This window comes from Arachis ipaensis, chromosome B02 (assembly GCF_000816755.2).
Source record: "Arachis ipaensis cultivar K30076 chromosome B02, Araip1.1, whole genome shotgun sequence".
Lineage (NCBI taxonomy): Eukaryota > Viridiplantae > Streptophyta > Magnoliopsida > Fabales > Fabaceae > Arachis > Arachis ipaensis.
In genome coordinates, this window is record NC_029786.2 from 1,817,795 (window position 1) to 1,831,537 (window position 13,743).

At 32.8% G+C, this 13,743-nt stretch overlaps 3 protein-coding genes across 4 annotated transcripts; 2 read left to right on the forward strand and 1 right to left on the reverse strand.

Moving 5' to 3' along the window:
• LOC107622371 (3-methyl-2-oxobutanoate hydroxymethyltransferase 1, mitochondrial) lies at positions 349–3,481 on the reverse strand. Its single transcript, XM_016324250.1, has 6 exons — positions 3,062–3,481; positions 1,823–2,029; positions 1,588–1,734; positions 1,051–1,104; positions 728–963; positions 349–680 (listed from the first exon to the last, which is right to left on the reverse strand). The coding sequence occupies exons 1-5, from the start codon at positions 3,479–3,481 to the stop codon at positions 730–732; spliced, it is 1,062 nt and encodes a 353-aa protein (XP_016179736.1). The 3' UTR covers positions 349–680; positions 728–729.
• Positions 5,648–9,965, forward strand: LOC107622391 (sphingoid long-chain bases kinase 2, mitochondrial). The gene is made up of 12 exons (XM_016324268.2): positions 5,648–5,994; positions 6,366–6,442; positions 6,588–6,641; positions 6,734–6,793; positions 7,514–7,591; positions 7,723–7,769; positions 7,884–7,924; positions 8,049–8,133; positions 8,216–8,330; positions 8,545–8,667; positions 8,745–8,845; positions 9,361–9,965. The coding sequence occupies exons 1-12, from the start codon at positions 5,751–5,753 to the stop codon at positions 9,488–9,490; spliced, it is 1,155 nt and encodes a 384-aa protein (XP_016179754.1). The 5' UTR covers positions 5,648–5,750; the 3' UTR covers positions 9,491–9,965.
• Positions 10,276–13,315, forward strand: LOC107622399. Of its 2 annotated transcripts, none has more exons than XM_021115063.1 (5): positions 10,276–10,740; positions 11,300–11,454; positions 11,577–11,643; positions 12,160–12,203; positions 12,702–13,315. In XM_021115063.1, exons 1-5 carry the CDS (start codon positions 10,374–10,376, stop codon positions 12,753–12,755), a joined length of 687 nt encoding a protein of 228 aa, XP_020970722.1. In that variant the 5' UTR covers positions 10,276–10,373; the 3' UTR covers positions 12,756–13,315. The 2 variants fall into 2 exon arrangements, with proteins under 2 accessions (XP_020970722.1, XP_016179766.1); XM_016324280.2 differs by having other exon boundaries at positions 10,286–10,740; positions 12,160–12,211.

Below are 13,743 nucleotides of genomic sequence, written 5' to 3' on the forward strand. Positions count from 1 at the left end.
TATAAGACAAGAGGTTAAAAATAAAAACTACTTTTCACCAACATTAAGGGATTCTATTCTTAGAATCCAATTTTCTTTCTAGATTGAAGTTCCAAATTGCGAACAATGAAGATAGCTCAATTTTTGCAGGCTTTGAAGAATTGTGATGTCTTTTTTGAGGAATCACTCAGTCAATGTTTCTTTTTAGCACATTATTAATTTTTTTTGCATAAAAACATTTATTAAATTATTGTTAGTAATTATAATTAATTTTAATTCAATCCTATGCTTGTTAACTATAAACAAACATGGGTAGGGAGTGAACCTTAACAGAAATATAAGAGAATAGACAAACATCAATCAATAGTGAAAATTGGAAAGACATTTATTTGGTCACTATTATGGACCACTTCTCTTCTCTGAATAGTGAAAAATTTCAAAATCAGTTCCCAACATTTTGCTCTTACATTGATAAAAACATAATTTCCTTTTGGTAATCTGCCTAAGGTTTCATTGATGTTCCATATACAATGCTGGAGAACAAAATATTGATACATAAAAGAAAATGGTGCGAATTGGCCTAAGATAGTTGCATCATCACTCTATATATCAGTAGTTGACTGAACTTCAATTCTATCATGCCGTTTCAAATCGGTGTGCCACCAAAGAAGACGAACAACATCAAATGAAAAAACATGAAGGCTACCTCCATAGCTTTACTATTAACTTGTTCAGTTACCTTCACCCAACTTATTTGGTTGCATTAAGCCTTTGAACTGCTTCAGATGCTGCGGATGCTGCTTTGTCAAAACCTAGCTTTTGCAACTCATTAGAAAAACCTTCAGCATCTGCTTCACTAATTTTGTATGGACTATGGTGAGCATCAGGGAATGAACCGTTAGTCACATCTTCTTTATACTCTAGTAAGGCTTTGTTGATAATGTCTCCTACACGAGCATATTGCTTGCAAAATTTTGGAGTAACCTGCAAAATGATAGATCATAACAATTTCAGCAATGAATCCTATATCGCTTGAAGGAAATACATTATGTTAGCATTTGCTTGAAATACCTTTGCATGATGGGGGTGCTGAAGCATACCAAGAAGATCATGATAAACTAGCACCTGCATTAACATAAAACTGAATTGAATTCCTCATTTTATGTTTAATCATCTCAAAATGATTGAGGGATGATCGGAATACTAGTTCTCTCCATAGCTACAAGTACTCCAATGACTCAAGATTATAGCTTTCTTTTTCTCCAACTCAATTATGTCAAGATACATATATACCAAAGTGAATAAAAATCATTTAGAAACTGATCATGATACAAAAGGCTTAACATACAGCAACTTGATGAAGAAGAAATGCTTTCAAATAAAGCCAGGCCATGTGTGACACTATTATTAACAAATACAAATTTTGGCTATTATCATAAGCTAATCATCTTGTACAAAGTTTCATTATGGAAGCTATCAAACTCTGGTGTTTACGAGTTGAGTTTTGTGATCCAATTTTACCTATGTTCTACGAGTTTAGGTGAACTCTTTAAGGTTGATAACCTTGTCCATTTTGAGAATACTAGACAGAAAATTACACAAACTTACCTGTCCACTACAAAAGGGTCCGGCCCCAATTCCAATAGTGGGAATTTGAAGTGCTGCTGTTGCTGCGGCGGCCACAGGTGCAGGCACACATTCTAGAACAACAGAAAAACACCCTGCTTCTTGCAAAGCCAATGCTGTCTCGACAACCTAAACGGGCTAATTAATACCTTTTAGGATGATAATAAAATTGTTCAAATATTCAAAATAGATGCATAATTCAAAGAGAGAGATAAACCTTGACAGCACTTAAAATGTTCCTTCCCTGAGGTCTAAAACCCCCTAAAACACTAATGGCCTGTGGAGTAAGCCCTACATGCCCCATCACTGCTATTCCCGCTTCAACAATAGCCTTCGCCGCAACAATCCTCGAAGGGGAACCTCCTTCCAATTTTATGGCATCCATTCCGCCTTCCTTTAAAATCCGAACCGCTGTATCAACCGCCTGCTCATAATCAAACATAAAAATAATTCAGAACCATTGCACACTAGGTAAATTCAACTTAGATTCCCCACATCTTTATTCAAGCAACAAAGCAAATTCTATATATTCTACCAACATATTAAACATAGTTATATTTTGTCTACAACTTTCCCATCAATCAAACAAGTGCAAATGCATGTTCAATCCCAAACTAGGAAAAAGAAGAAAGCTATTATGGTTGAAAATATCCATATTTCAAAAAAAAAAAAAAAAAGTGAAAAAGCACATTCCAATATTTTGCAGACTTTCCCAAAACCAAAATCTTGCAACAACTAAAGAAGCCTTTGAAAGCATGGCATGTTTTGTCTCAGAATCCAAACTGCTTCATATGCAGCTCAGAATCAATCAATGTTGGTTCAACAATGAAAGCTGTGGATCCAAGTGAAGAGCTTCAGTTGGATCATATTTACTTCATTGTTCCTAGAATCAGATCCCGGGTTCCGCTTTCTATGCAGGATTTGGGTCAATTAGCATTCAAGGCCAATGCAGCTCTTGCTCATTCTTCTTCCAATAATAATAACTTCAAGCCTTGTAATAACAAAGTTCCTCTTTCTAGAAGGAAGAAGCCTCAACGAACACACCCAATTCTACCAACAAATTAAACATAGTTATATTTTGTCTACAACTTTTCCATCAATCAAACAAGTGCAAATGCATGTTCAATCCCAAAAGCGGAAAAAGAAGAAAGCTACTATGGTAGTATGGTTGAAAATATCCATATTTCAAAAAAAATAAAATGAAAAAAGAAGTGAAAAAGCACATTCCATTATTTTGCAGACTTTCCCAAATCCAAAATCTAATTCTCATCAAAATACACACACAACTCTCCTACTTTATACATATACAACTCTCCTACTTAATTCTCATCAAAATCAAATCAATCATGGGCCATCAAATACAGAATTCATGTTAAAATACAAAATACACGTATTTATTGGTGACTGATTTGGATGAAAAGTAGGAAAATTCACCAATTTCGTTAAAAATAAAAACCTGATCGGAACTTGATTCATAGGAGCCAAAAGGCAAGTCCCCAACAAGCATAGGATTTTTGGCGCCACGGGCAACGGCACGGCAATGAACAAGCATCTCATCAACGGTGATAGGGAGAGTGGTGTCGTGTCCATGAACCACCATGGAAGCTGAGTCACCAACGAGGCATATATCAATGCCAGCCATGTCTAAGTGCACCGCTGAAGGGTAATCGTATGCGGTTACCATTGTTATCGGTTTCGAGTTTCTATGCTTTTGACGTAGCTGCATGAGTGTTGTTCTCTGGTTTGCGATTTGTGGCGTTGGACCTGAGTACACCGTGTTCTCTGGAACATTGCTCATGAAACGAATGTGTCTCAGAATAGAAGATGAAAATGAAGAAGATGGTGAATGTTTTGTGAGAAACCTAATGCAAGACATTGGGGGAAAGAGAGAAAAAGACAAAAAGAGAGAATTTTTGGATTGAATTTTGCCAAATCTGAGAGTTTTCTATGTTATGATAGTGATGTGTGAGATTCTGTTGAATTTTGAATAAGAAGAAGAAGAAGAAGAAGAAAGAACCAAGTTGAGTTCAGCTGCCACTGCTGAATGCTGTTGTTGCCAATTTTGTTTTGGTTTTTGGGTTGTCTGCGATTTTGGGTTTGATTTTGGGAAATTATGTGTGTGATTGTGAAATGAAACTCTGCATATTTATGAATCATTGAATCAAGAGAGTATGTAACTATGTATATGGATTATGGAGGTGTTGCATGCTTTTTTTATGTGCCACCAACACTAACACTGTGTTTGGATGAGTGAAATTTGGAAGGAAAGAAAATGTAAGAGGTGAAATTGGATGGAAAACTCAATTTTGTTTTGTTTGGATCACAAAAAAAAATTGAATGAAAAATAAAAAAATATATGTGGAGCCCACATAAAATTTTTTTCCTCAACCTTGCCAAAAAAATTGGTGGAGAAGAAAAATCTACACATAATATAGTTAAATTAATTCTCTCTCTATAAAATAATATACTATTGATATAATCTAATTGAGACATTCTCAGACTCAATAAAGTTAAAATCTAAATAGTATTTTTTTTTTGGTGATTAAATCTAAATAGGATTAGTAGTACCAAATCTATTATATGTTTTCTTTAGTTGAGTAATAATATACTTTCATAAAAAAAAAGAAATAATAATAAAAATGCCTCAAAGAACATAGATCAGTCTGATAAGCTAACGAATTATAAATCAAACGGCATAATCTCTTTATATTCACTTAAAAAATAAAGATGTCTCTAACAAAATTTTATTTTTAGCATAAAGTTAAAGTCACCATATTATACACACCACAAATAATAACAAAAATATTTAATAATAAAAAAATTAATAAAAAACCGTTAAATTTTATCTTATTTAATTTTTATTAATAAAAGTTAAATAAAATAAATTTTGAGCTTTTTTTTTTTTTTATCTTTTTAACGTAATAAAATTTCGAATATTTTCACCAATCCATCAAATTTATCAATGTATATTTCCTCCTGAAATCTCAACTTCTAAATTCTAATCAACTCTTCCATAGTTGTACTTTTTTTCAACAGCAGAAAAGTAGCCCCATTTTTAGGGCAATTACTTCATCTAAATGGTGTTTAACAACTAGACCAATAATTTTTAGCGGTTTTCCTACAATCATGGAAACCATGGTCAACTACACATACTCCAAAAACATTTATATCTAAGAAAAACCTAAGAAAGAAGAAGAATAATAAAGAAAAACACATTCATCACCTCTGAGTGAGACTACCATAAACCAAATAAACTTCACACATTTGAGAAGAAAAATGCTCTTCAAGGCTTCCTCTTATGTCACATTTACCTCTCTTATTTGATGAATCAACATTCAAATTTAGATAAATATATACTGAGCTTCTTTCTCATCTGCTTGTCAAAGATAGCATTGTGGACTTATATCAAACCCCTTTGATCATAATCTTCCTTTTATTTGTGGGTAATATATCTCTTCTACAAGCCCTTTTAATTATATTGAATTCTAGTTATATATAAAGGGATAGTTTTTAATTTTTTTTCTATGAGTGTTGTTAGTTAATTATTTGTTGAATTCTAGTGGTATAAATATAAATTTTCCTTTTCCTTTTTAAGTCTTAGTCATTCATTCTTTTTTTTTTTAAGTGTAAAGAATGGTATAAAAGATAATAAATTGATATTGATAATAAGTTAATAACCAACTTAGTTGGTCGAGTAGTGAGTTCACTCGTCGGGTTAAATATATATTGGGATTTGAATTCCACACATTATGCATGCAGTAGCTCATGGGTATTAATTAGTTATTATTCAATAATTAATATTACTTTGATATTTAAAAATAGAAAATTTTTAAATATTTGACAAATTTGATAAAATTCAAATATTATTTATTTATTTATTTTTCTTAAAAACTTTTCAATTATTGATTTTTTTTTTATTTTAAAAAGTTATCGATTATACCACATATATGAAGCATGGAAAAATCATTATCATATTCCTAGGCATGTAACAATAATGTTTTCTTTTTTAGGAAATTCCACATGCTACTATAAAAAAGGGTATTCAATCTCCATCCATTTTGCCTTCAAAATTGAAACTGCTATAAGCTAAGAACAGAAGTAGTGTACAAAAAATTGAACTTTCATTCTTTCTAACACTCTTGTTCATGAAAATGATGACGTGCCATAGTTTCATTTACCCCAATCATAATTATTATTATCATCATCAGAATTTCTACTTTGTGGCATTGGGAAGAGGAACTTCAATGGCTGCTGCAAGTGCTTCACCCACCCCTGTTCTCAGATCCGAGCTTAAACCCGTGGAACCCGTGGAACAAGATCTTCAAACTGCTCTTAATTTTGTATCCTCTCCTCGCCAAAGGGAGCTTGTTTTCGTTGTCAATCCCCAAGGTTTGTTGGTTCTTCACTTCCTCACTTACTGTTTTGTTTCTGAGAAAATTCCCAAGAGGAAAAAAAAATGTGATTTTTACTTATTTTTAGCTCAAATAACTGATGAGGTGTTGTGATTGGAGCCTGCCCATTATTTACTTTGTTGAAAGTTCAAATTTTTGAAAAATTGGAACCATGAAACTTGGGTTGCATATGCGAAAGGAAACTTTTTATATACATATATGTATATAATGTATATTTCTCCTTTGTTTTTGAGCTCAAATGAATGATGGGGTGTTGGAATTGGAACTTTACCACGATTTATTTGAGGGAAAAGTTCAGTTTTTTTTTTATTTATTTGTTACAAAACTTGCACTTTGATTTGCATGCAGGTGCTAATGGTCGCACTGGTAAAGATTGGAAGAAGTTGCTTCCATTTCTAAGGTCTCGCCTTGGTAATGATTACAATGTGAGTACACTATCAGCTTTGTCATCAGCCTATGTTTTGTTTTTAATTTTGAATCCGCAAATTCTGTTGCTTGTGTTTGTTTGCAATTTCACAATACTAGAGATTAACAGTTTTTGATTCTTCATTTTGTTTTTGTCCTTGATAGATTTGTGAGTCATTTACTACGGGTCCTCGTCATGCCATTGACATAACAAGAGAGGTTGGTTATTGATGAGCTGAAATCAATTGTGAATTTTATTTTTATTTATGTTGGTTCTTCTGAGTTATTAAGATGTTATTCTTGCCATTTAGGCTATAAGGGAAGGAGCAGAAGCAGTCATTGCTGTCGGAGGTGATGGAACTATTTATGAGGTGCACCCTGCGTTTTTCGCCCGTTATTTTTCTGTTTAAGTTTATATAATTGATTACACTATCGGACTATGAAAACGGACGACATACAGATAGACAAAGGACACATGATATACTAACATATATGTTCAAGATTTATATGATATTCAAGCATTCAAAAACGCCATAATACTAATAATCACTAATCACTAATATCTAAACTCACCCAATTATTTTTGAACCATTTTTAGTATATGTCATTTGTATCAATACTTGTAGCTACTAATTTCGTTTGAAAAATTTATACTAATATCCGATCTGTGTTTGAATTGGGTTTGAATTAGTAAAAGCAGAAGTAATTGGCCATGGCGGTGTCAGAGAATTGTCTTTTAACTGTCAAACATTGACATTTGTTGGATTCATAGACATCTTGCTTAGTTGGTGTGTCCATACTTCATAGGATTTGGTTGATGATATATTTAGACGGATTTCTTGCCATCTATATTACTACATACTTTAGTTTAACACTTGATGTCATTGAAAAACTTCTATCCGGGAGATGAGAATGTGTTCGATCAAGCTTGCCTTGAGCTTGTATTTGTAAAAGCTTTTGGTGATTTGGTAGCAATTAGTTTATTTTAGGCACACCGATTTCCATGATTTCAACATTCTTGATTGATTGTTCACCTAAGATATTTTGTTAAGAGACAATATTCCTCACGCATCACAGTATGTTATAAGCAGGTTGTTAATGGTTTCTTTTGCGATGGAAAACCTGTTGCTAGTAACAATAAAGAGAACTTAAAGGCAACTGCTCTTGGGGTGAGTTAATTTCCATAAGGACATGTAGTATTCTCATTTTAACTCAATCATGCGGTGTTTGATTCGGTTATCTCTAAGAAGATTGTATATGGGGCATGTTAAGAATATAACCATGTTCTGTCCTTTTGTAGGTGATACCCTTGGGAACTGGTTCTGATTTTGCAAGAACATTTGGATGGTTAGTTCCTGTTTATCATGAATTCATGATTCTCCTTTTGTTTCTAATGTACTTCATTTGCTCAAGAACAAGGAAGTGAATAGAAACATCTACTCTGCCTTTTTTTCTTCTCAGGAGCAATGATCCTTATGCTGCTGTTGAACGTGTTGCTAAAGGTTCAACCTCTTTTCTTGCGGTTTCTTTACCTTCATATCGAGCTTGTCTATGATTGCTGCACAATATTTGTTGCCATATCTATTTTTTAGTTTTCCACTCATGACATGTTTGAGTCTTTCTTAGGGATGAGATCAAGGGTAGATGTTGGTGTTATCACTGGACCCACCGGCGATCAGAATTACTTCATAAATGTTGCTGACATTCATTTGTAAGGTTAAATTGGGAGTTTCAGGTTAAGCATTCTGTCACGGACATCATTTCTAAATCGATTCGTGACAAAATTTATGCAGGAGTGCAAAGGCAGGATTTTACGCTTCTAAGTACAAGAAATTCGGCAACTTGTGTTATGTCATTGGTGCATTGCAAGCCTTCATGAGTCATTATAATCAGGATTTCAGGATCAAGGTCAGTACAACTTGGTTTTTCATCCCTCAGCTTTTGTATACAAAGATAAACATACAAACGTGTTTGGAATTGGGGACAAATATATGATAGTGTGTCCCAAAATACAAATTTTTTGTCTTTTTGTCTCTGTATACATGTCCTAGCACAGCTATCAAACGTAGCTTGTGCATATGAGGCCCAAGATGTGCAAGTTTTATGATTCAATAAAGTGCAGGTCAATGAAGGTGAGTGGGAGTTTTGTCCCCAAGTGACGGCCCTTTGTGTTGGAAATGCAAAATTCTTTGGTGGCGGTATGAAAATTACTCCCAATGCTGATCCTCGCAGTGGAAATTTATCGGTAGGCACCCTTATTATGCTGGTTAAAATCCTTTCTTTAACTCCTGTTAATATATTTTTCTCATGTAAATTCTGCAGGTTGTGATTCTTCAGCACTTCAAGTGGTACGATTTTATCCTAAACTTACATAAGATTTACAGTGGGACACACCTGAAGGTGAAGAATGTTTCTTCAAGAAGGTATAAGCTCTTTGGTGAAGATTGTCTTGGTTTATGACTCATGAATGTGTATATCATTATTATTTTAGTACTTATGCCTTGAATCGAAAGCATCCCAATTATAGAGACGCGAGGAAGGCAGAATTTTTATCCTTCCGTATGCTGGAATTTTTGACTTAGTTGATCTTACAGTCATCAGAAGTTTGACTTTGAATATCTTGTTATTATTGTGGATGTTGGTGAATGTTGCTAAGAAGATGATTGTTATGAGCGTTTGTGTAAAACAGAATTTCGTAAATAACTCTACCGACCTTTGTTTTGATTTGGATTTCTTAATATCAGCTAAGCCTTCTCCCACTAGGTGAGGTTTGGTTTGGCTACACGGACCAAACAGCACCGTGTATCCCACCTTGGCATAAAATATATAACCATGTCGATTCAATAGAAGCTAGTTCTTTTGTTAGCACTTTTAATTTCTTTTAGGCTTGCTTACGGTTGAGCTTGTACTAATTTGGTGCTTTCTTTGTGTTTGGTAGTGTAAATTCTATTGAGGTGGAGGACATTTCAGGCAGAGGTGGAGTATATATTCAATCTGACGGCGAGCATTTAGGGTTCCTTCCAAAGAAGATTTGTGTTCTTCCGTCCGCGATTGAGATGATATGCTGATTCAGCTCAATAATAACATAACAGGTTCAATGACAATACTTAAAAGCAGCAGAATATTAGTTTATCATAAGTTTTCCTTTTTGTTTGACTTGATTGCTGGCTTCAGCACCGGCGAATTGCACAGCTTTTGCAGCTCAGAGGCAACATTTTTTTCTGTGTAATTTTTGAGAAGGGAAAGATATATTAGTTTGGAACTTGAAAGTTTCTTCATGGATTGGTGAAAGCAATATTGTGTTGTTTCCTTTGTAATTTTAGTTGGTTCTAATTTCTAACGGAGGAAAAAAAAAAGAGAGAGAGATAGAGAGGGTGCTGGAGAGTGGTGTCTTATTTGGGGTTGCAAAAGCATAGCCTGGGACACAGTTGTTATTTTTTGAGTCAGCAATGTGTTGACAGTATAGTTTATCTATATTTACTGTAAAATGTTTCATAGTTCAATGCATAATTTATGAAATGGCATAACAGATTACAAGTTCAATACTTTTGATATCTTTTGTAAATATATTTACTGTATATTTTTAAGTTTGGATCAAAAGTTATTTATTTTTTTCCTTTTTTTTTTTTTTTTTTTTTCACGGTATCTCCTAAGCGCAACATAATATCAAATAATAAAAAATTTCTAATTGTTATCCTAGTTAAAATCCAGAAAAAAAAAAAAAACTATGTTTGATAAAAAAATAAGAAACATATCAACTTCGAAGCTACTATATTTCTTATTGTTTGTTTTATGTGTGACAATTGTGCATATGAATATTGACTTCTCATTAAAAAAAGGGAAAAAAAGTTTTTGCTTTTAGCATTATTATTGTGTGGCTGTTATTTATTGATACCTTAAAGATATTTAAACTAGGAGCTTCTTCTTTCATATTTTGCACTCTAACTCCTAATGGCATTAGCAACCATAGCTTCTTTTCCTTCAATCAAATTCAACACTACTCACCAAAACAATTCTTTGATCTTTCTACCAAAACAACACCACAGCCATAGAATCTGTAAATTAAGAAGAATTCAATTCAATGGAACAGGACATAATCAACAAGAAGAGTCTCAACAACCACAGAACAATAACAATAATAATAACAATGCATTGTTAAAGGTAGCATGGTATGGTTCTGAGCTTCTTGGCATTGCTGCTTCTGCTTTGAAGCCATCTTCCAATGAGAAAGCTCCTCAGAGGCTTCTTGAATCCATTGATCGTGATGCTGTTGTGGATACTATCAAACAAGATTTTCAAAGGTCCTATTTTGTCACAGGTGAAACTGAAACCATACCCACCATTATTTCCTTCTTTTCTTATGTTAATCCCATTTTTTCCTATATATATTATGTGTGTATGGTTTGAAATTAGTACAATTTTGACTGTCAAAATGTGATTTTTATAATTCTACATTAGTGATATGGTAATGCCTTCATATACAATGTGATATCAAATTATCTAATTAGAGAAAACTTAGGTTTTTAAATTCCGGTTGTAGTTGTGGTTGAGATGGTTGTGATTATGGTTGTTGCAGTCGTCTCGATGAATTTGAGTCTTTTGCATAAACTTTTTCAGCAAAGTTCGAATTCTAAACTTTTAGTTTATAGAAGCTCTGATACCATATCATGAAACCACTTGTGCTAAAAGGTTAAGCTGATAGGAGAAGATATATGAACAGTTATTATATCTCTAACAGGCGCATTGCATGATGCAATCAGCAATTTTTAAGATCATATAGGCTAAAATTAAAGTCAAGCTAATATCAGTTGGTATTCTTCCAGCTAGTAATTTGAGTATGTTTATATGTTTCTCTAACCTTCTTCCAAACCTCTCAGGTGATCTCACATTAAATGCTTATGAAGACGACTGCGAATTCGCGGATCCAGCAGGATCCTTTAAAGGGCTTCAGCGTTTCAAAAGGAACTGCACTAACTTTGGATCTCTTTTGGAGAAGTCAAATATGAAGCTCATGAAATGGGAAGATTTTGAGGTGAATACAAACTTCAAACTTTTTAACATATTTCATAGTGCCTCATCACATGCTACACATTTGGATTTAGAAACTTGAATACTGAAAAAAACTTCATCTTTGTTATATGGTTTTTATGACAGGATAAAGGAATAGGCCACTGGAGATTTAGTTGTGTCTTGTCATTTCCTTGGAGGCCAATACTTTCTGGTACGAGAAACGATTTATCTTCCTAATAGATTCGCTTAAACATTGCCTTACAGAAAGAATTGGTTATTTTAGATGATGATTAAGAAGATTTTTTAAGAGACTATGCGATTAACTCTTCTGTTGCATTTCAAACCTTTTTCATTTCTATGCATTGGTTGAGCCATTGAAGATCATATATAATTAAGTAAACTTTTTCCTAGTAGATCTCTTATTACTTGAAAATAAATGAATACAATTGTGCATTGCTTTATCTGTTTTTCAGAGTAAACTTATTTCATATTTTAGTCATCATTCATTGCTAGTTTCTTGGTTTTAAGTTTTAACTTTTAATAAACATGAATAATATAAAATTTCTAATAAAATAATTAACAATTAATTCTTTGTTAAGAAAGATCTGTCTGTGAATATGTAGCCAAACGACTTTGCCTGGTAGGATAAGGCTTTGTTGTTGTATTCATGCAGCACGAATATTTATTATAATAAATTCAATTTGATCATGTTGATAATATGTTGCAGCAACTGGATACACAGAATATTATTTTGATCCACAATCAGGAAAAGTATGTAGGTGAGAAAAATTTTATACTTTTAATAATGTATATCCATGATTCGACATCTCTAGAAGGTTTAATTATTTTGTTGGTCCCTATAGTTTTACCAAATTTGTAATTAGGTTCCTATATTTTTTTTTTCCTTTCAACTGGATCCCTACATTGCTTTTAATTTTATAATTAGGTCCTTCCTAGTGTAAAAAATATTAGAGTTAACTGAATATTTTTTTGCAAATTGAAGGTATTCATAGTTAAAAACCTAATTAGATTTTCGACCTTATGTATTTTGGGAAAAATATTCTGTTAATTTTAACGTTTTTGACATGAAAAGGACTTAATTACAAAATTAAAAGCAATGTAGGGACCCAATTGAAATGAAAAAAAGTATAAAGATCCAATTGAAAATTTGGTGAATTATAAAGACCAACAGAGTAATTAAACCTCTCTAGAATTGATGTATTATCATTTTGGCAACTAATAAAATGCTTGAAAAATGAATGAATTCAGGCATGTGGAGCATTGGAATGTTCCAAAAATGGCTTTGTTCAAGCAAATTCTTAAGCCTAGCAGGGGATTTGGATTAAAAGACTATATGAATAGATGGTTGAAAGCATTTCAAGTGAAGATTTAGATTACTATGGTTTGATGAGTGTGTCAACATTTCAAGTCTCAAGATATAGCTTTATAAAACTGGAAACTTTGGATGCATGATGTATGCAACATGATGAAGATGGAAAGAGGATCAATTTGAGTAGCAAAATGATATCTCCACTCATTCGGTATAGGATATCGTGTCGATTCATGGTTCATTAGCTATTGTAATCTAGTTAATGAGCCAGGTCGACACGATGTCACTTGTTATTCGTGATTACTATATTGACCCGAAGAACTAATTCTTAGAATTGTATATGCTAGGAACTCACTAGATGGTGGAAATCTCATGTAGATATATGGTTTCCAGAGAATTATGTGTTCATGAAAGTAGCTTTTGTTAGAAGAAAAGTATTTGCTGCTGAAATTTGTCTTATGCTTCATTTTCTCTGTACAATTTTGCTAAGTCATTTTTAGTTATTTATTTGTATTTGATTTTGATTGAACTAATAATAATAGGATTTACCTAAGGTTTAGAAATACAATGATTTTGGGACATTGTAACTTGTGAGTGTTGTTCCTTATTAGTGCTAGATTAAACCAAATTATATATTGGTAATATTATATGGTTTAATTGATTAAACTAATGTGACACTAATTCAGTTAGCTATCTAAGTTGATCACCAACTTAGTTTTATTAATATTAGTGAAATTATGGTTTACCACAAATATTAATTTAATGACTCGGTTGCACAATTAATAATCATGTTATGAATTTGTTCATACTGTAGCCAGACCCAAAATGAATAAAGCCTCATCTAGAGATGAGATCCAAGCAACACTTGTCCGACCTCACACGACGACATCAGTTCAGTTCTACTTATCTAAATAAGTAACTAACTCCTAATATATCTCTTATAAATCTAGAAGGGAGATTTCAACAATTTCGCTAACAAAA